This window comes from Engystomops pustulosus, chromosome 3 (assembly GCF_040894005.1).
Source record: "Engystomops pustulosus chromosome 3, aEngPut4.maternal, whole genome shotgun sequence".
NCBI lineage: Eukaryota > Metazoa > Chordata > Amphibia > Anura > Leptodactylidae > Engystomops > Engystomops pustulosus.
The window spans coordinates 117,342,756-117,365,615 of NC_092413.1; the positions used below are offsets into that span (position 1 = coordinate 117,342,756).

The 22,860-nt window shown below is 42.4% G+C and overlaps 1 protein-coding gene across 1 annotated transcript in view; it reads left to right on the forward strand.

The window, feature by feature from the left end:
* FAXC (failed axon connections homolog, metaxin like GST domain containing) overlaps nucleotides 1-21,050 on the forward strand; it is a 39,317-nt gene extending 18,267 nt beyond the window's left edge. The window contains exons 5-6 of the mRNA XM_072141915.1: nucleotides 13,989-14,105; nucleotides 19,240-21,050. Of these exons, the coding sequence (XP_071998016.1) occupies nucleotides 13,989-14,105; nucleotides 19,240-19,529 (407 nt within the window). The 3' untranslated portion in view covers nucleotides 19,530-21,050. The remainder of the gene's footprint in view (nucleotides 1-13,988; nucleotides 14,106-19,239) is intronic.
* Nucleotides 21,051-22,860: the final 1,810 nt, after the last annotated feature.

The window sequence follows — 22,860 nt, forward strand, 5'->3', positions numbered from 1 at the left end:
GCTACTCCCCAAACAGCACTTCTAAGAACCTTTTGTATAAGATCAAGTGTAGTAGCGTTCTTATAAGTTTAGGATATGGCGGGTGAGGGGAATGTAAACAGATGCGCAAGAAGCGCTGAAATAATATTGGTAAATGATAAAAGTTTGCCAGTATATTTTGTGGATTACACAGCAGGGTGGCGACAAAGTTAACAAGTTTGTTGTGGAAGCCATGAAAACAACCCAAAATTCTGCCTGACACAGCTCGTTTGATAAGGGGACCATGTATGCCTACAGTTCATGCCAGTCGCTGCACTGGCTGCCAGTCTCCTTTCGAATACAGTTTAAAATAATAACCCTCATCCATAAAGCTCTGTATAATGCTGCACCCCCCTACCTCTCCTCTCTTATCTCAGTCTATCGCCCAACCCGTGCTCTTAGATCCGCCAGTGATCTTAGATTAACCTCTACCCTAGTGCGGACCTCCCACTCGCGTCTCCAAGACTTCTCTAGAGCTGCACCAATTCTATGGAATGCTCTGCCCCGGACTATCAGACTAATACCTAACCTCCAAAGTTTCAAACGTGCTCTTAAAACCCATTTCTTTAGGCAAGCCTATAACACTCATTAACTGCATGAAGTTTTAACTCTTCTACTAACCCGTCCTGTGTCGTCCTCCCATCTGTTATCCAGCAACCAACAGGCACCAGACTTCTCTGCAGTCCCATTCACCCTGGACCTGGTATATAAGATGACGGCTGAATGGTTATAGCGACAGCAATTCCATTTATTATATTTTGTTCTATTCCCTAAGAAGAATGGCTTGACCATTAAATATTCTTTTACCTCGTGTTACCCCATCATCTTCATAAACCGTAAGCTCTGGCGAGCAGGGACCTCACTCCTGTTGTTCCATACAAATGTTGTGCTCTGTTACATTACATTTGTATTTGTTTCCTATGATTTGTAAAGCGCTACGGAATATGATGGCGCTATATAAATAAAGATTATTATTATTATTATTATGGAGGCAGTGAACTAGTAGTAGATTAAAGGTGCTGCAGTTAAAACTATGTTAGTTGGATCTTGGGATGGAGCTGGCGCTCCGCTTCCAGGCGAGCTTTCGCCAATCCAAGCCCCTGTCTCTAGGCTACTCCCCAAACAGCACTTCTAAGAACCTTTTGTATAAGATCAAGTGTAGTAGCGTTCTTATAAGTTTGGGATATGGCAGGTGAGGGGAATGTAAACAGATGCGCAAGAAGCGCTGAAATAATATCGGTAAATGATAAAAGTTTGCCAGTATATTTTGTGGATTACACAGCAGGGTGGCGACAAAGTTAACAAGTTTGATGTGGAATGCCCTGTGAAAGCTCTTGGGCGGTGTGCCTTTTATCGCCTAGGCTCAGCAGTTTGAGCACCGCCTGCTGTCGCTTAGCGACGGCACTGCTGCTGTGCCTAGAGCTACCGACTGATGGCGCCATGCCCACGGATGGTAATTCGGAGGAGGAGGAGGTGGAGGAGGGGTGGGAGGAGGAGGAGGTATAGTAGGCCTTTGAGACCTGGACCGAGGTAGGCCCCGCAATCCTCGGCGTCGGCAGTATATGACCAGCCCCAGGGTCAGACTCGGTCCCAACCTCCACCAAGTTAAGTGTTGTATTATAAGTTTGGGATATGGCGGGTGAGGGGAATGTAAACAGATGCGCAAGAAGCGCTGAAATAATATCCGTAAATGGTAAAAGTTTGGCAGTATATTTTGTGGATTAATTGAAGTCAATGGGAGACTCGAGCATTTTTCAAGGGGACCAAGGCTCTGCACAGGGAAGCTTGGCCAAACACCTGGAAACCTCAGAAAAGGATGGAAACACCACGGAAATGGACAGGAAACAGCAGGGGCAGCATGCATGGATGCCTCTGAGGCTGCTTAAACGCACCATTATGCCAAAATTATGGGCAACAGCATGGCCATGACAGAGTGACAGAATGAAGCTAGATAGCATCTAAAACATCCAATAATTGACCCTGACACTATAGGGGACGGCATGCAGAGGCAGCGGCAGCAGCGGCAGGCTAGAGAGTGTCTTGGCAACATACCCCAAAAGGCTTAAAACCAATGGGTGGCAGAGAGGAACCAAAGGAGGTGAGCAAGAAGCGCTGAAATAATATCGGTTAATCATTAAAGTTTGCCAGTATATTTTGTGGATAACACAGCAGGGTGGCGACAAAGTTAACAACTTTGATGTGGAATCCATGAAAACAAACCAAATTTCTGCCTGACACACCTCTTTTGATAAGGGGACGATGTATGGAGGCAGCTATATGGACGACTTTTGGAGGTAGCAATGGAGACAACGTGTGGAGGCTGCTATGGAGACAATTTAATTTGGATAGTGCCTGTATGTGGCAGTCCAAAAAAGTTTTCAAACCAGAGGAGCAGGTAGGTGGCCCTCCAGAAAAATGAAATAGATTGAGTGCCTGTATGTGGCAGTCCAAAAAAGTTTTCAAACCAGAGGAGCAGGTAGGTGGCCCTCCAGAAAAATGAAATAGATTGAGTGCCTGTATGTGGCAGTCCAAAAAAGTTTTCAAACCAGAGGAGCAGGTAGGTGGCCCTCCAGAAAAACTGAATAGATTGAGTGCCTGTATGTGGCACTCCCAAAAATTGTTTAAAACAGAGGACCGGGTAGGTGGCCCTCCAGAAAAATTAAATGCATAAAGTACTATAGCTAGAGCCAGTGGGCCCTGTCAAAAATAGCCAGTTTCTTCTGCTTTAGTGTACAAAGAGGAGGAGAAGGAGGAAAATGAGGAGGAGGAGTGCATAAATTATTCAGGTTGAGCTTCCTTCACCTGGTGGAGATTGGAAATTATGAGAAATCCAGGCTTTATTCATGTTAATAAGCATCAGCCTGTCAGCGCTGTCAGTCGACAGGCGTGTACGCTTATCGGTGATGATGCCACCAGCTGCACTGAAAACCGCTCGGACAACACGCTAGCTGCAGGGCAGGCAAGAACCTCCAAGGCGTACAGCGCCAGTTCGTGCCACATGTCCAGCTTTGAATTCCAGTAGTTGTAGGGAGCTGTGTGATCATTTAGGACGATGGTATGGTCAGCTACGTACTCCCTCACCATCCTTCTGTAAAGATCAGCCCTACTCTGCCGAGACTGGGGACAGGTGACAGTGTCTTGCTGGGGTGACATAAAGCTGGCAAAAGCCTTGTAAAGCGTACCCTTGCCAGTGCTGGACAAGCTGCCTGCTCGCCTACTCTCCCTCGCTACTTGTCCCGCAGAACTACGCACTCTGCCGCCAGCGCTGTCAGAAGGGAAATACTGTTTCAGCTTGTGCACCAGGGCCTGCTGGTATTCATGCATTCTCACACTCCTTTCCTCTCCAGGGATGAGAGTGGAAAGATTTTGCTTGTACCGTGGGTCCAGGAGAGTGAATACCCAGTAATCGGTGCTGGAATAAATTCTTTGAACGCGAGGGTCACGGGATAGGCAGCCTAGCATGAAATCTGCCATATGCGCCAGAGTACCAACGCGCAAGAAGTCACTCCCCTCACTGGCCTGACTGTCCATTTCCTCCTCCTCCAACTCCTCCAACTCCTCTTCTTCTGCCCATACACGCTGAACAGTGAAGGACTCAACAATGGTCCCCTCTTGTGTCTCGCCAACATTCTCCTCCTCTTCCTCCTCATCCTCCTCCACCTCCTCCGATATGCGCTGAGAAACAGACCTGAGGGTGCTTTGGCTATCAACAAGGGAATCTTCTTCCCCCGTCTCTTGTGACGAGCGCAAAGCTTCCGACTTCATGCTTATCAGAGAGTTTTTCAACAGGCCAAGCAGCGGGATGGTGAGGCTGATGATGGCGGCATCGCCACTGACCATCTGTGTTGACTCCTCGAAGTTACTCAGCACCTGACAGATATCAGACATCCACGTCCACTCCTCATTGTAGACTTGAGGAAGCTGACTGACCTGACTACCAGTTCTGGTGGAAGTTGACATCTGGCAGTCTACAATCGCTCTGCGCTGCTGGTAAACTCTGGATAACATGGTTAATGTTGAATTCCACCTCGTGGGCACGTCGCACAACAGTCGGTGAGCGGGCAGTTGGAGGCGGCGCTGCGCTGCCCTGAGAGTGGCAGCATCTGTGCTGGACTTCCTGAAATGCGCACAGATGCGGCGCACCTTCGTGAGCAAATCACACAGATTGGGGTATGTCTTGAGGAAACGCTGAACTATCAGATTTAACACATGGGCCAGGCATGGCACATGTGTCAGTCTGCCGAGTTGCAGAGCCGCCACCAGGTTACGGCCGTTGTCACACACAACCATGCCTGGCTTCAGGTTCAGCGGTGCCAGCCACAGATCAGTCTGCGCCGTGATGCCCTGTAATAGTTCTTGGGCGGTGTGCCTTTTATCGCCTAGGCTCAGCAGTTTGAGCACCGCCTGCTGTCGCTTAGCGACGGCACTGCTGCTGTGCCTAGAGCTAGCGACTGATGGCGCCATGCCCACGGATGGTAGTTCGGAGGAGGAGGTGGAGGAGGGGTGGGAGGAGGAGGAGGCATAGTAGGCCTGAAAGACCTGGACCGAGGTAGGCCCCGCAATCCTCGGCGTCGGCAGTATATGACCAGCCGCAGGGTCAGACTCGGTCCCAGCCTCCACCAAGTTAACCCAATGTGCCGTCAGCGATATATAGTGGCCCTGCCCGGCAGCACTCGTCCACGTGTCCGTGGTCAGGTGGACCTTGTCAGAAACGGCGTTGGTCAGGGCACGGATGATGTTGTCTGACACGTGCTGGTGCAGGGCTGGGACGGCACATCGGGAAAAGTAGTGGCGGCTGGGGACCGAATACTGAGGGGCGGCCGCTGCCATGAGGTTGCGAAAGGCCTCGGTCTCTACTAGCCTATAGGGCAGCATCTCCAGGCTAAGCAATCTGGAGATGTGAACATTAAGGGCTTAGGCGTGCTGGTGGGTTGCACCATATTTCCTTTTCCGCTCCAGCGTCTGGGGTATGGAGAGCTGAACGCTGGTGGATGTTGTGGAGGATCGTGGAGGCGACGATGGGGTTTTTGTGCCAGGGTCCTGGGCAGGGGGCTGACTATCAGCTGACACAGGGGAAGGAGCAGTGGTGTGCACGGCCGGAGGTGAACGGGCTTGGTGCCACTGAGTGGGGTGTTTAGCATTCATATGCCTGCGCATACTGGTGGTAGTTAAGCTAGTAGTGGTGGAACCCCTGCTGATCCTGGTTTGGCAAAGGTTGCACACCACAGTCCGTCGGTCATCCGGTGTTTCCTTAAAGAACCTCCAGACTTCTGAAAATCTAGCCCTCGCCGCGGGAGCCCTCGCCACGGGAGCTTCACTACGTGACACATTTGGCGCTGATGCACCTGCTCTGGCCCTGCCTCTCCGTCTGGCCCCACCACTGCCTCTTCCAACCTGTTCTGGTCGAGGACTCTCCTCCGTCTCAGAAGCACTGTGTTCACCCGGCCTCCCAACCCAGCTTGGATCTGTCACCTCATCATCCTCCGATCCCTCAGTCTGCTCCCCCCTCGGACTTCCTGCCCTGACAACAACTTCACCACTGTCTGACAACCGTGTCTCCTCATCGTCGGACACCTCTTTACACACTTCTTCCACTACGTCAAGAAGGTCATCATCACCCACAGACTGGTGGAAAACCTGGGCATCGGAAAATTTCTCAGCAGCAACCGGACAAGTGGTTTGTGACTGTGGGAAGGGTCCAGAAAACAGTTCCTCAGAGTATGCCGGTTCAAATGCCAAATTTTCCTGGGAGGGGGCAGACTGGGGGGGAGGAGGCTGAGGTGCAGGAGCTGGAGGAGTGCCGATTTCGGTGACATGGGTGGACTGCGTGGAAGACTGACTGGTGGACAAATTGCTCGAAGCATTGTCGGCAATCCACGACATCACCTGTTCGCACTGTTCTGGCCTCAACAGTGCTCTACCACGAGTCCCAGTAACTTCAGACATGAACCTAGGGAGTGTAGCTCTGTGGCGTTCCCCTGCTCCCTCATAAGCAGGTGGTGTCTCACCCCGCCCAGGACCACGGCCTCTGACCCCTGCAGTAGTTGGACGCCCACGTCCTCGCCTTCGTCCTCTACCCCTAGCCCTCGGGTTAAACATTTTGAAAATGAAAGTTAATTTTTTTTTTACTTTTTTTGTGTTTTTTTTTTGGTGTTTTTTAGTTTTTAAAACCAAACGATGCTATCCTATTGCTATGGCTATTTTCTAGCCAAGTATGAAAGCACACTGCTATGCCAGATGAGATGACGCTGAGTTATGAAAAAATAAACGTAAAATAAAAAGTAAATGGCAGACTGTGCCTAATTGAAATCCAACCCCTAATAAATTGTCCCACTTCGGTCTTTGCGATGGATATGTGCGTTACTAAGCGCTAAACACAACGGTCGCAAGTCTCACTACAAATTCCTCACAATATGGTAGTAGATGCACTACAGCAAGGACAGCCACCAACAGATCAACCAGAAATAAAATATATATAACGCTATTGTAGGCCTAAGTAAGCCGTTTGGATTCTCCTATGGCTATTTTCTAGCCAAGTATGAAAGCACACTGCTATGCCAGATGAGATGACGCTGAGTTATGAAAAAATAAACGTAAAATAAAAAGTAAATGGCAGACTGTGCCTAATTGAAATCCAACCCCTAATAAATTGTCCCACTTCGGTCTTTGCGATGGATATGTGCGTCACTAAGCGCTAAACACAACGGTCGCAAGTCTCACTACAAATTCCTCACAATATGGTAGTAGATGCACTACAGCAAGGACAGCCACCAGCAGATCAACCAGAAATAAAATATATAACGCTATTGTAGGCCTAAGTAAGCCGTTTGGATTCTCCTATGGCTATTTTCTAGCCAAGTATGAAAGCACACTGCTATGCCAGATGAGATGACGCTGAGTTATTAAAAAAATAAACGTAAAATAAAAAGAAACTGGCAGACTGTGCCTAATTGAAATCAAACCCCTAATAAATTGTCCCACTTCAGTCTTTGCGATGGATATGTGCGTCACTAAGCGCTAAACACAACGGTCGCAAGTCTCACTACAAATTCCTCACAATATGGTAGTAGATGCACTACAGCAAGGACAGCCACCAGCAGATCAACCAGAAATAAAATATATAACGCTATTGTAGGCCTAAGTAAGCCGTTTGGATTCTCCTATGGCTATTTTCTAGCCAAGTATGAAAGCACACTGCTATGCCAGATGAGATGACGCTGAGTTATTAAAAAAATAAACGTAAAATAAAAAGAAACTGGCAGACTGTGCCTAATTGAAATCAAACCCCTAATAAACTGTCCCACTTCGGTCTTTGCGATGGATATGTGCGTCACTAAGCGCTAAACACAACGGTCGCAAGTCTCACTACAAATTCCTCACAATATGGTAGTAGATGCACTACAGCAAGGACAGCCACCAGCAGATCAACCAGAAATAAAATATATAACGCTATTGTAGGCCTAAGTAAGCCGTTTGGATTCTCCTATGGCTATTTTCTAGCCAAGTATGAAAGCACACTGCTATGCCAGATGAGATGACGCTGAGTTATGAAAAAATAAACGTAAAATAAAAAGTAAATGGCAGACTGTGCCTAATTGAAATCCAACCCCTAATAAATTGTCCCACTTCGGTCTTTGCGATGGATATGTGCGTCACTAAGCGCTAAACACAACGGTCGCAAGTCTCACTACAAATTCCTCACAATATGGTAGTAGATGCACTACAGCAAGGCCAGCCACCAGCAGATCAACCAGAAATAAAATATATAACGCTATTGTAGGCGTAAGTAAGCCGTTTGGATTCTCCTATGGCTATTTTCTAGCCAAGTATGAAAGCACACTGCTATGCCAGATGAGATGACGCTGAGTTATGAAAAAATAAACGTAAAATAAAAAGAAACTGGCAGACTGTGCCCAATTGAAATCAAACCCCTAATAAATTGTCCCACTTTGGTGTTTGAGGTGGATATGTGTGTCACTAAGAGCTAAACACAACGGTAGCAAGTCCCCCTGCAAATTCCTCACAATATGGTACTAGCTGCAAATAAAAAAAAAAATGTATAACGTTATTGTAGCCCTAAGAAGGGCTGTTGGGTTCTTGTAGAATCACTCCTGCCTAACACTATTCTAATAGAACAGCCTAACGCTTTCCCTGACCAGCAGCAGCTCTCTCCCTAGCGGCATCCAGACACAGAATGATCCGAGCAGCGCAGGCAGGGGCTAGTCTATTCCAGGGTCACCTGATCTGGCCAGCCAACCACTGCTATCGACGTGTAAGGGTACCACGTCATGCTGGGTGGAGTGCAGAGTCTCCTGGCTTGTGATTGGCTCTGTTTCTGGCCGCCAAAAAGCAAAACGGCGGGAGATGCCATTTTCTCGAGCGGGCGAAGTATTCGTCCGAGCAACGAGCAGTTTCGAGTACGCTAATGCTCGAACGAGCATCAAGCTCGGACGAGTATGTTCGCTCATCTCTAATTAACAGATATATAATGGCTCTTCATTAAGGCCTCTGTACACAGAAAAACAGCAAATTCACAGTCTATATTTAAGTGTAAAAAACTGCTGTGTATTACAGTAAAACTGAAAACGTGTAGTGAGTTACCGTATTTTCCGGACTATAAGGCGCACATAAAAGCCTTGGATTTCCTTGGAAATCCAAAGTGCGCCTTATAGTCCGGTGCGCCCTATAGGAGGGCAGTGGACCCTACTTACATAGGTCCCCGCTACCGGAGACAGCAGATCTCCAGCGGGAACTGCAGACCACGCGGCACGAACAACTTCTGCCTCGTCGGTCTGCAGTTCCCGTTGGAGATCTGCTGTCTCCGGTAGCGGGGACCTATGAAAGTATGGTCCGCTGCCATCCTCCACCTCCCCCTCACCTTCCCCGTTCACCTCTCCGCGTCGCCGCGTCTCGTCGGGTCTCGTCTCCGGGTCGCGTCGCGTCACTTCTCGTCGGGTATCCGCTCCGCCCCCGGACCTCCGCCACGTTCTCAGACCCTGCACCTTATAGTCCGATGCGCCTTATATATGGAATTATTCCATATATAAGGCGCATCGGACTGATGCGCCTTATATTCCGGTGCGCCTAATGGCCCGGAAAATACGGTACATAGATACAAAGTGCAGGTAATTAGCAATAGGGCTCAAAATATAATAAATTGGCCTCTTCCAGTTTATTATTTTACTCGATATGTTTTCATCCTATTTAACATTGATTTGTGCCTATATGGGTGCAAAATAAAATACCAGTGCTATAAAATACCAGTCCTGGCCATGCTTAGGAAAAACAATGGTATGCCTTGTGCAGCAAAATCGCATCTTTTAATCCCTAGGAGCACCAGGACGTTATAGTACGTCCCGGTGGCTAGATGCTTAGCACACCAGCGCGCACTATAACGTCCTGCTTCTGGCACCGGCTCACGAGCTGACACCCCGCTCTAACACCCGCAATTGGAGTCAGCTCCGATCGCGGGTGTTAACCCCTTACACGCCGCGGTCAAGCATGAAAAAAAGATAATTTTTAATTAATATCTTTTAAAAAATGCTCTAAAAAGTGATAAAAAAATTTCCGCACTCTAAAATAAGCCCACTAAAAAGAACAACTTATCTCGCAAAAAATAAGCCCCTAATTTGTCAGCCGAAAAATAAAAAAGTTATGCATATGAAAAGATGGTGATGCTAAAATGAACAAGCTTTTCTCCAAATTAGTTTTTATTCAGTACTATTGAATAAAATACACAAAACCCCCACACATTTGGTATCGCTGCGACCGTATCAATCTGCGTAATAAAAAAAAATCATTATTAGATCAGCAAAGTGAATTCTGTAAAAAAAAAACCCCAAAAAACGCTCCAAAAAAGATTATTTTAAATTAATACCCTATAAAAATGCTCTAAAAAGTGATTTAAAAAATGTTATGCACTCTAAAATAAGACCACTAAAAAGAACAATCCTTCTCGCAAAAAATAAGCCCTTAAATAGATTTGTGTGGCGAAAAATAAAAAAATTATGCATATGAAAGATGGTGATACTAAAATTAACAACATTTTGCTAAATTACTTCTTATTCAGTAAAAATGGGGAAAAAATAAAAAACCTATATAAATGAGGTATTTTCGTAATCGTGGCGACCCATAGAATAAAAATAGTACACTATTTTTATGGTATGGTTAATGGCCAAAAAAAAACACATAAAAATTTTCCCAAAAATTGATGATTTTCATTTCCTCCACCAACAAAGAGTTAATAAAATCTCACCAATTAGCTATAGATTCCCCAAAATTACGTACCAGAAAAGTGCATCTCATGTGGCAAAACAAATAAGCCCCTATAGGTGCACATGTGCTGCTTCCTTTTTTGCATATATATATATATATATGTAAAAATAAGAAAACAGTCTTATATAAAGACGAGGAATGGGTGCTATTATCCTGCACTCTCACCAACCGTCCAATATATATCCAAAAAGAAAACAGCAGCACTTCAATATAGTGAAAAAATTATGTTTATTCCATCTCCAGCAACGTTTCAGCTGTGATTCCGGCATAACAAAAGACTGGTATCACAGCTGAAACGTTGCTGGAGGTGGAATAAACACCATTTTTTCACTATAGTGGAGTGCAGCCGTTTCCCTTTTGGATATATATATATATACTAGCTGTAGTACCAGGTGTTGCCCAGAATAGTAAAAATGGGTTAACAAAAACTATTTTAACAAAAACTATTTTATATGTATCTATTTGTCTCTATAGACAGTCATGTCAGTTGCCGGCAGTCTCTTTCAGTGACCCTGTCTGTCGTTGGCAGTCTCTTTCAGTGACTGTGTCTGTCGTCAGCAGTCTCTTTCAGTGACAGTGTCTGTCGACGGCAGTCTCTTTCAGTGACCGTGCCTGTCGCCGGCAGTCTCTTTCAGTGACAATGTCTGTCAATGGCAGTTTCTTTCAGTGACTATGTCTGTCAATGGCATTCTCTTTCAGTGACCATGTCTGTTGCCGGCAGTCTGTTTCAGTGACCGTGTCTGTTGCCGTCAGTCTCTTTCAGTGACCGTGTCTGTTGCCGGCAGTCTCTTTCCGTGGCCGTGTCTGTGGTCGGCAGTCTCTTTCAGTGACCGTGTCTGTCACCGGCAATTTCTTTCAGTGACCGTGTCTGTCACCGACAGTCTCTTTCAGTGGCCGTCTCTATCGGAGATTTATCAGAGGTGTCTGAGAGCAGAACTGCTCTAGTTGCCCATGTCAACCAATCAGAGTTTAAGTTTCATTGTCCACAGCTGTTTATAAATTACAGCTGATCTCTGATTGGTTTCCATGGGCAACTGAAACAGTTTTACCTCAGACATCCATCTTACCTCACACATAAGTGTTGTATACTCATTGCTTATAGTAACCAATGACAGCTCAGAGCTCGAATTAATGACCTGTGGCAGAACAGCAAGCAATCATGGCTCAGCTTCCAACTGCCACAGCAGCAGTACCATTCAATGACTTCTGTATATGGTGCTTAATAAGTGGATTTTGGAAATCGCGGGGTGAAAATTTCGGCTCGAAACCTGGTCTATGACGTTCCCAGGCAATGCGCTGGCGCTGGGTCAATAATGCTCCATTCCGGCCCACTCCCTGCTGCCCCGCGCCCTTCGCTCAGCTGGCCGCATCCCCCCTCATGCCCCTTCACGTCCCACTGGCGTGAAGGTCATGGGCAGAGAGGGCAAACTAGTGTGTATATATATATATATATATATATATATATAAATATATATATATATATATAAAAATATATATATATATATATATATATATATATATATATATATATAATGTTCATCAGTGGAGATTACATTATTTCTGTAAAAATCAAGTGATCATACATTGTGTTCACATTTTGATTTCTATATATACATTTATAATGTTTCTTCAACTAAATGATCCTAGCCTGATAGAATATGCAGCATCTGAAACAGTAGTACATAACACATCAATTTATTAACCCCCATCTATACTGTAATACACCTGGTCATGGTTTTAACAGATCAGTACTGTGTAATACACATTTCATTTTCTCTTTCATTAAGATGAACATTTAATGTACATTTTCAGGCAGCCCTGACAGTGTTTGTATTGAAGTTTGACATAAAGGTTATCTTGGTCTATTGCCCGGAAACAAGCATGCCTGAACGACAAGCTGTTAAATATTTAATGCCCCATTAAGGTGTACTCATCAACAATGCATAGCAGTGGTAACTTCTTTTTTGGGTTAAGGGATATGACTAGGTTGTGAGGCACACATTCTTTTAGATTATACATGATATATATGGTATATAGCCAACAATGGATGACTTCTGTTACTGTGTTTTGCTAACTGCCTTTAGTATTTGATTGTCTGATATTTACCTACTATTATCTTTCTATCTATTTTAAGGGATTAACTGAAATGGCAACTCCAGAAGTAGTCCAAGTTCACTGTTTTTATTTTCTCCAAAACAGCATTTAAAACAAAATAAATCACTTCAGCTAAACAGAAATTCCACATAAATTGGTGTGACTCACGGTCCTTTAGTTCACAGATTCCATCCTCCAGCATAGGCAGGCACGGTAGCAGTCAACCAGCTCTCCTGGGCTTCCTGGCTTTACCTGGGAGTAATCATCCTCCTCTTTGATTACTCCAGTGAAAAGCCAGAGCAGATCAACTGCTAGGAGCAGCTATCTATCTTACCTATCTATGTCCATTGATTTGACTCTCTGGCTTTCTGAGTACAAGGTGTTAATCAGTTGTAGCACTCCTCAACCTATCACATCACATTTATTAACCCCATAGCACAATAAGACGTACCCTTACGTCTTGTTGAGCATGGAGGAGTATGAAGAGGGCTCATGGGCTGAGACCTCTTCATACTCACCGGGCGTTTGCTTCATCGCGGGTGTTAACCCTTTGATTGCCGCCGGCAGATAGGGTCAATCAGACAACCTAGGGTTAAAGTACCCCAGGGAGTCTGAAAAATAGTAAAAAAAAATAAATTAAAAAAGTAAAAAAAAAAAAAAAATTATATAAAAAACCCCTAAAAATTCAAATCACCCCCCTTTCCCTAGAAGTCATAAACAGTAAAAATCATAAACACATTAGGTATCACTGCATCCGAAAATGCCCGATCTATTAAAATATAATTACGGTTTTTCACTGCGTTTAACCTTGTAACGGAAAATAGCGCCCGAAGTCGCAAATGCCATTTTTTGCCATTTTTAAAAATATAAAAAATTCTATAAAAAGTGATCAAATGGTTACACAATCCTGAAAATAGAAGCATTGAAAATGTCATCAAAAGTCGCAAAAAATGACACCACCCACAGCTCCGTACAGCGAACTATGAAAAAGTTATTAGCACCAGAAGACGGCAAAATGAAGAATTTTTTTTTGTACAGGAGGTTTTTATTTTTGTAAATGTATGAAAACATTATAAAACCTATGCAAATTTGGTATCCCCCGTGGTCGTATTGACCCAATGAATGCAGTAGACATGTCATTTTGGGCACACAGTTAAAGCTGTAAAATCCAAGCCCGCAAGAAATGGCGCAAATGTGTTTCTACATCATTTTCACTGCATTTAGAATTTTTTTCCCGCTTCCCAGTATACGGCATGGAATATTGAAAAGTACCACTATGAAGTGCAATTTGTTACGCAGTAAACAAGCCCATACACAGCTCTTTACATGGAAAAATAAAAAAGTTATAGATTTTTGAAGGTGGGGAGTGAAAATTAAAGGCGAAAAAGGGCCTGGTCCTTAAGGGGTTAAGTATTTCCATAGATAACCTATTTATTTATGTGAACCTATGTCTTTTACACTTCACTTCTTTAAATGAACTATTACTAGTTATAAGCATCTACCTGTTGTGAAGTTGCTTTGTCCGTTATTTGCTATTATATATTATCTGTTATTCTATAGCTTGACCTAACTTTTTCTGAAAAACTACCTTATTTCTACAGGTGATAAAAAGTACCTAATGGGACCAAAGTTTTCAACTATAGATGCTACTGTCTTTGGACACTTGGCTCAGGCAATGTGGACCTTACCAGGAACGAGACCTGAGAGACTATTAAAAGGTATAAACCAATGCATCGGATGCATTCTGTATGTTGTATACAAGGATTGATGATTTCAGATTACCCATTATGGTACTGTACTGTAGGAATTCCTGTTTTCAAGGCTCATTAAAATCCATGGCAGTATTATATGTAGATATCAAATTCTTAGTTTGATTGATCTCTCCTGCACAATGGATGAGTATGTTTGTTCCTAGTTCTTACCAGATAAACTGGAACTTTTCAGGAAAAAAATTTGTGTTTTTTTTTAAGAAGAACCAAGAAAAATATCCCTGAATTATTTTTGAACTACAAAGAACTCTGCCACTGTCTTTTTACACAAAATTAATGTGGTGTGAAACCAATGCACTGCCCGTGGTAAATCAATTCTAACACTTTTTATTCATTTTAAGAATGAACACTGCCATCTAGTGTTTTATTCAAATAAAAGTTGGAAACTTCTTAGACAACCATTTGATATGCAGCCATGTAATGAACAACTATGCACATGTAGTATGTTATTAGGTTATTTTATTAAGTCTTACTACATTTAAAGTCAGATTTCAGAAATGAATATTGCAGATGATAAAAGTAAACAATAATAAACTTTATTAACCCCTAGGGGACACAGCCTATTTTGGCCTTAAGGACGCGGTCCCATTTTTCAAATCTGACCTGTGTCACTATAAGTGGTTATAGCTTTGGAACGCTATGAGATATCCAGGGGATTTTGAGATTGTTTTCTCGTGACACATTGTACTTCAAATTAGTTTAAAAATTTGGATGAAATCTTTTGCGTTTAGTTATGAAAAAAAACAAAATTTGGCAAAAATTTTGAAAAATTCTTTATTTTCAACGTTCTAAATTCTCTACTTTTGATGCAGACAGTCATAGCACCCAAATAAATTCATAACTTACATTTCCCAAATGTCTGCTTTATGTTGGCATGGTTTTTTAAGATTCCACATATTTTACTAGAATGTTATGAGGCTCAGAATTTAGTTACATTTTTCACATTTTTTGTAAAATCGCCAAAACCCGTACTTAGATGGACCTGATCAACTTCTAATTGACACTGAGAGGCCTAAATAATAGCAAGACTCGTAAATTACCCCATTGTGGAAACTACACCCCTCAACATATGAAAAACTACTTTTAAGAAGTTTGTTAACCCTTTACGTGTTTTATAGGGGTTAAAACAAAATGTAGGTGCAGTCTGCAAATTGTAATATTTTTTCACAATACACTCATTTTGGGTGGAAAATTAAACATTTAAAATGGATTAAATTAAAAAAGGCTCCACAAAGTTTGATACCCAATTTCTCCCGAGTACACGGATACTCTATATGTGGTGGTAACTTCTGTATGGGCACACGGCCGGGCATAGAAGGGAAGGAGGCGCCATCCAAATCAGATTTGCTATGTCACATTGTACAGGCTATAATTTTTTTCTTTTTTTTAATGAGGACCTATAGGGGCTTATTTCTTTTGCCACATGAGATGCACTTTTCTGGTACTTAATTTTGGGGCATCTACAGCTAATTGGTGAGATTTAATTAACTCTTTGTTGGTGGAGGAAATGAAAATCATCAATTTTTAGGAAAATTTTTATGTGTTTTTTATTTGGCCGTTAACCATACCATAAAAATAGTATATTATTTTTATTCTATGGGTCGCCACGATTATGAAAATACTTCATTTATATATATTTTTTATTTTTTACCATTTTTACTGAATAAAAAGTAATTTGGCAAAATTGTTGTTAATTTTAGCATCACCGTCTTTCATATGTATAACTTTTTTATTTTTCACCTCACAAATCTGTTTAAGGGCTTATTTTTTGCAAGAATGATAGCTCTTTTTAGTGGTCTTATTTTAGATTGCGTAACTTTTTAAAATCACTTTTTTTAGAGCATTTTTAAAGGGCATTAATAAAAAATCATCTTTTTCAGAGAGAGTTTTTTTAGGTTGTTTTTTACGGGGTTCACTTTGCGGATCTAATAACAATTCTGTTTTATTATACAGATTGTTACGGACGCAGGGATACCAAATATGTGGGGGTTTTGTGTATTTTATTCAATTGTACTGAATAAAAACTAATTTGGAGAAAATCTTATTCATTTTAGCATCACCATCTTTTCATATGCATAACTTTTTTATTTTTTGGCTGACAAATCTGGTTAGGGGCTTATTTTTTGCGAGAACAGTTGTTCTTTTTAGTGGGCTTATTTTAGAGTGCATAAAATTTTTAAAATCACTTTTTAGAGCATTTTTTATAGGGTATTAATTAAAAATTATCTTTTTTCGGAAAGTTTTTTGCGTTTTTTTCCTCCGGCGTTTACCGTGCGGGTCCAGTAACAATTCTGTTTTATTATGCAGATTGTTACGGACGCGGCAATACCAAATATGCAGGTTTTTTTTGTGTTTTTATGTTTTTTATACTTTATTAAGTTTTTTATGGGAAAGTGACATTTTAGGGGCTTATATTTTATGTATTTATTTTTTATTTATTATAATGTGTAGTGTTAACTGTTTTTGCATTTTTTTTTACTTATACATACTTGAACTTAAACCAGTGATGCTCTGATCACTGGTTTAAGTTCAATACACTGCTCTACAATACTATTTTATTGTAGAGCAGTGTAAACTGTCTGAGCAAGCTTGCGCATGCTCAGACAGTTTGCAGTCAGACCCGGAAGGGGTCTGGCTGCCATGGAGACCGGGCAGCTCCGGGGCACATGCCAGTCCTCGGAGCTGCCCGGAAGAGGATCGGATCCCCCGGTAAGCGGCACGGGGGATCCGATCCACAGCAGGAACACCCTTACACGCTGCGGTCATGCTTGACCGCGGCGTGTAAGGGGTTAACACCCGCGATCGGAGCCGGCTCCGATCGCGGGTGTTACAGCGCGGTGTCAGCTGTGATAGACAGCTGACAGCCGCTGCTTCTGGTACCGGCTCCGTTCGTGAGCCGGTCCCAGAAGCTAGACGTTATACTACGTCCCGGTGCGCTAAGCATCTAGCCCCGGGGACGTAGTATAACGTCGTGGTGCGCCTAGGGGTTAAACAAAGAATCTTTTTTCCTTCACAGTAATCAGTGTATCTTAAAGAGAACCTGTCATCAGCAATTGACCTAATAAACCGCTACCAGCAAATTGTCAGGTAGCGTAACACCTTCATGTGTGGTGGCATCGTCCTGAAAATAAACTTTCAAGTAAGCTGAAAATTGGTTGTATAAAGTCAAAGAGGTGGAGAGTTTAACACTGCAGTCAAGGTGGGGGAACTCTGAACGCCTCCTCCTCCTGTGATTGACATCATGCATCGAACTTCAGAAGATCTGGTTAGTGATGTCTCTGGATGTAGAACCATCAATTACAATGAAGGGGGCTTTCTGAGGAAAAGAGAGCTTGATTTCAGTGTTAAAATCTCTGCTTCTTTGACTTTATACAACCATCTCACTTGCAGCTTGCATCTCACTTCAATGTAGATTTCTGGATGATGCCACCATACTGGGTCATGAAAGAAACATGATCTGGAAGGTGTTCAGCTGCTTGACAACATACTGTCGGTGGTTTATTATGCTGACAGGTTCCCTTTAAAACTGTTCTGAAGTCCAGGCAGATTAGGAGAGGAGGCTAATGTTTAAAGTGGTATTCCCATTTCAGCAAATAAATGTTAGTGTTTGAATAATGAAAATACAATTTTCCAATATACTTTCTGTATCACTTCCACAAGGATTTTTAGATCTCTGCTTGCTGTCCTGCTATAGAAAGCTTCATTGTTTATTTCCAGTGAACAGAAATCTGACCATGGTCACACAGGTGCACAGCTCGTTAAAGTGCACAGCTCTGATTAGTCTCTATGATACTAACAAGCCATGCACCTGTGTGACTATGGTCAGATTTCTATTCACTGGTAGTAAACATACAGGCTTCCTAAAGAATAACAGCAAGCAGAGATCTACAAAGCCATAAGGAATGGATACAGAAAGTATATTGGAAAATTGTTTAACTTTTCATTATTCAAACAATAACATTAATTTTCAGAAATGGGAACACCCTCTTAACTTTTTACAGACCTGGAGAATATAATGGGAATCTGTTATCAGTTTTGACCATGTAAAACTACAGATGCCGTTAAGTTGTGTAACCTTATCTTTGTGTCTGTGTTTGTAGCAGCATGACTGTGGGACTGTGAAAATGCATTTATATTCCAGGATTGAAGCTGGATTTGGAGCACTCAAGGTGTGAAATCTTGTCAATGTACTGCTGCACAGTACCTCTCCTCTGAGTAAGTGCTGTAGTATTCAAACAGAAGCCTGCTACAGCAGTGCCCTATAGCAGAGGGGAGGGGCTGCTCTGTGTTCATTGAAGAGATCTTATTCACCAGTGCACCAGACACACACACACAATGTTGTAATGAGGTAAGATCAACAGTTAAAAGATGCATTTTCCTTTAGTAAAGTATAATACAAAGTTTGCCATTACAATAATAATTATTATTTATTTATATAGCGCTCACAGATTACGCAGCGCTGCACAAAGATAGCCAAATTGGTCCCTGTCCCCATGGGGCTCACAATCTAAACAAACTACCGGTATGTTTTTTTGAAGTGCGAGAGGAAACCAGAGTACCTGGAGGAAACCCACGCAAACACGGAGAGAACATACAAACTCTTTGCAGATGTTGACCTGGGTGGGACTAGAACCCAGGACTCCAAGGCAGAAGTGCTACCCACTCAGCCACCTGCACTAAATATTAATGAACAAAATTAATAAATTAGATATTTAGTTATGCTTTAATTGAATGTATATGTATAACACTAGGGAGAAAAATACAATGGGGCACATTTGTTATACACTGGCGCTAATTGCAAGGCCCCCGCCCTCTGAGGCTGGCTACATCTATCAGGAGGCTTTGACCCCTGATAAATCCGGACGGTGGCAGAGAAGCGTTGCATGGCCGGAGCTCTTTCTACGCCAAGTCCGACCTGGCATAGAATAATGTGCGCCGGGAATTGTGCAAAAATCCAAGCTGGTATGCCTGTTTTCATTCATATGATCTGTGATAAATGTGCCCCAATGGGTTTTGAAGGATACAACGCTGATGCAGTTTCATTGCTTTTTACCCAACCTTATGGCATTATTCTCTCTTGTAGGGGAACTCATTAACCTTGCCATGTACTGTGAAAGAATAAGAAGGAAATTCTGGCCAGAGTGGCACGATGACAATGACAACTCTCTTTATGAAACCGATGACAGTGGCGAAGACAGCAAGACACATACTCCCCTGCAAGACTTTAGTTTTTATTCAAGGACGGGGACTTTTGATGATGAGGGGACAGAAAACAGCATTTCTCAAACACCAGATACTGATTTTACAGGACACTCGCTCTTTGATTCTGACATGGAAATGGATGAATTTACGGATCATGAGCAATGCAAATGAAGCACATAGCCTCTCTTTTCTGAGAGTTAACCCTATCCTAATATTATATTTACAGTACAGGTTTTGCACACATCATTGGTTTCTAAAAGCCTTATATCTGTGAACAATGCAACTAGAACATGCAGGCAACTTTGTTCAACGTTCACTGAATGCTGAGACGTTTAACACTGAAATATTCCATGATTTTGTATGTTGCTTGTCAGAAAGGATTTTCAATCTATGCCTTCAATTCCAAATGCCTTGCTAAAATTGGAGCAAGCATTCACATTAATCAAATAAGTCAATTTTGTAGTGTCTTTAGCACCGTAGCCAAAAACTATTAAGCGATACAAAGTCAAATGAATGTGAGTGCTGTCAGTATGGTGATCCATAGTAAGTGTGTAGCTTGCACTTTTGTTCCTAGGAAGATAAGATATACAGTTTCAATAGGTACCTTTAATCCAAATGCTGGTTTTATGCACATGTATGGCAATGTCTCATATTTTTTTGTACAGCACCCCTAAAAATCAGGTGGTCACTTATAACAGGCCATGTGACTGATAATTGTGACTTAACAGCCCAGTGAAGTGAAGGGAAAGCACCAGTACCGCTGAATCAGTGCTGGATTTAACTGTTAGAGCCCTGCTGACCTGATACTGATATATTCTGAGCATGTGTCAATATAGTGGCCCAGGACAAGTCCTTTTGAAGAGACATTCTTTATCTACATGCTTCGTGTAGAATGGACCAGATGTGCAGGTCTCTGATGTCCACCTGGCACATGGAAATTTGCCTACCTACATTCTGTTCTGTGCACACCCCCTATATAATAAATAGTGCTCTTATGTGTGGGATCAGAAAGATGAGTGCATTATCCGAAATTTGTCTGTAATGTCTAGAGTCTTGTTGCCGTAAAACTGCCTCATTCTAAGAAATTCTTCCAGTTTTCTTAAAGTCTAAGGATTCTAGGATTTCTTGGATATATGTGACACATTTGTGCATTAATGCTTTAAATATCATTGTTTAAATGCATGTCCCAAAAAAGTTAAGACCAATTCATCACAACATCATAAACAGATGAGCAAAGGACCAGATCATGAACTGCGGGGGTGATCTTGTCCATTATAAAATCATAATTATGTCTTGTTTGTAGTCTTTGTCTTGGACAAACTTTGCAATTACTTGGTACAGAGACACCTCTCTCCATTTTACCAGATCACTGATAAAACAATACAAATACCATTTTGTTCTGCAATCCAATTTTCAATGAAACCTAATTACTTTTGTGGAAACTAAGACAACATATAGGAAGACAGATTTCCAGTTGCTCTTGGTGGCATTAACCATTACATAATTGTATATCACATATGCGTATCATGTCATTAAAAACATTTAGGAGTTCACTTTATATACAAGTCTTTATGCAATAGCGTTAAAACTGATGAGATTTTTTTCATTTTACAGATGTTTATTATGGCTGTGTCACTTTGTTGGCTTAAAGAAAATGGATAGTCCTATATGAATAAAATATTTATTATTGTTGTCATGTTTTGATCATTTTCCCCAATATTAGACTGGTCACAAGTGGTACTGATGGTCTACTCTCATCTATCCACAACATTTACACAGTCACTGTTAAAGATAAATGACCCCCAATGAGCAGTAATGTTTTTATCTTTCTTACTTTTTTTGGCGCATTGCACTTTTTGGGGACTTTTTGAAATGTTCACTGAAACCGCCTGACATTTGTTTATGGTCAGTAACACATATTTATCTTCTAATCCAGATGTTCTAAATGTTGCAAATGTCTACAATTTGCTCCATTTTTTGGCAAGAAAAACTCCAGACCAAATCATACTTAAAACATTTGGGCAACATTTTTGAGTCATTTGTAACAAATGTTTCAAAAAGAGATCTGGGGAAAAAAAACATGTAACACAAGGAAATGTGAGACTGATCCTATGTATTTTTCTCTTTTTCTTTCAGGAAAACTAGAAAAATAAAATAATGAAGGTACAACAAAGAGGATGATTTGCATCATAGGACAGCTGCCTTTGGCTGTTTCCACTGTTAACCTGGCAGACAGAAGTAGCTACTTACAGAAATACCACTTTTTTCTTCAGAATTGTAACCACACAGGTTTCTCTTAAAGGGGGAGGCCACTTTACTTCATATTGACATGTTCTTTGGTTTGCCAGAACTACAGTGGTTATTCAGACCCCTTTACATTTTTGCTCTTTCTTTCATTGTAGGCAATTGAGATAAAAAAAAGTTCTCTTTTTGCTCATTAATGTACACTCTGCACCCCATCTTGACAGAAAAAACTGAAATGTAGTTAATTTTGCTAATATAGTAAACAAGAAAAACAGAAATATCACATGATCATAAGTATTCAGACTCTTTGCTCAGTATTGAGTAGAAACACCTTTTGAGCTAGGACAGCCATGAGTCTTCTTGGAAATGATGCAACAAGTTTTTTACACCTGGATTTGGGGATCCTCTGCCCAGGGCCGGGACATAAGGGATAGGCAGTCACCTAGGGTGCTACTTCTTCTCTGGCCGAGAGGGGTGTATGTCTGAATGTCCTCACACTATAAAGGAAGAGCAGATTCAACAGCACCATCAGTGAATGTGCAGACGCTGCGCCCGTCCTGCATGGACCTCTGTGAGCTAGAGAACAGGTGCAAGAGGTTGGAGAAAGCACAGCACACACCTCTCCCCAGCCCTCCCGCCTCTGGCCTCTACCGCCCCTGCCCCCTCCAGCCTCTACCTCTACCCAGCTCTCACCCCTCTGGCCTCTAACTGTCCCCAGCTCTCCCCCCTCTGGCCTCAACCTCTCCCGCTCTGGCCTCTACACAGCTTCTTCCCTGCATAAGAGCTCCTGCAGATGTAAATGTTGGACTGAAAAGGTTAATTGTTAACCCCACCCCCAAAGCAGCTTCCTGTACTGTCTACTACTAGTAGAATAACAGGCAGCATTATACTGTAGCCAGACAAGTGGGGAGTGAGCAGAGGTAGGTTCATAAACGGAGCAGCAAGAAGAATCATGTCCTGTCCCTCCCTTAGCTGTTTTCTGCTTTCTCCTCCCACCTTTCCCCAGCCAGCATCACCTCTGCCCCAGCCCTTTTTTATGTGTTGTACCCCCTCTCCCCACCTCACATCTGAAATCTCTCTTACATTATATTGCTCCACTTCTGCTGATCACCTCCTCTGTTGCTGTCCTACATATGGACAAGAAAAGATAGCCCATACTGCGTGCAGGAAATTTAAGCGCATGTATATATGTGAATGTGCATTAAACTCAGCATGGGGCATTTATTAGTGATCATACTTCAGTTTCTGGCATAAAAGC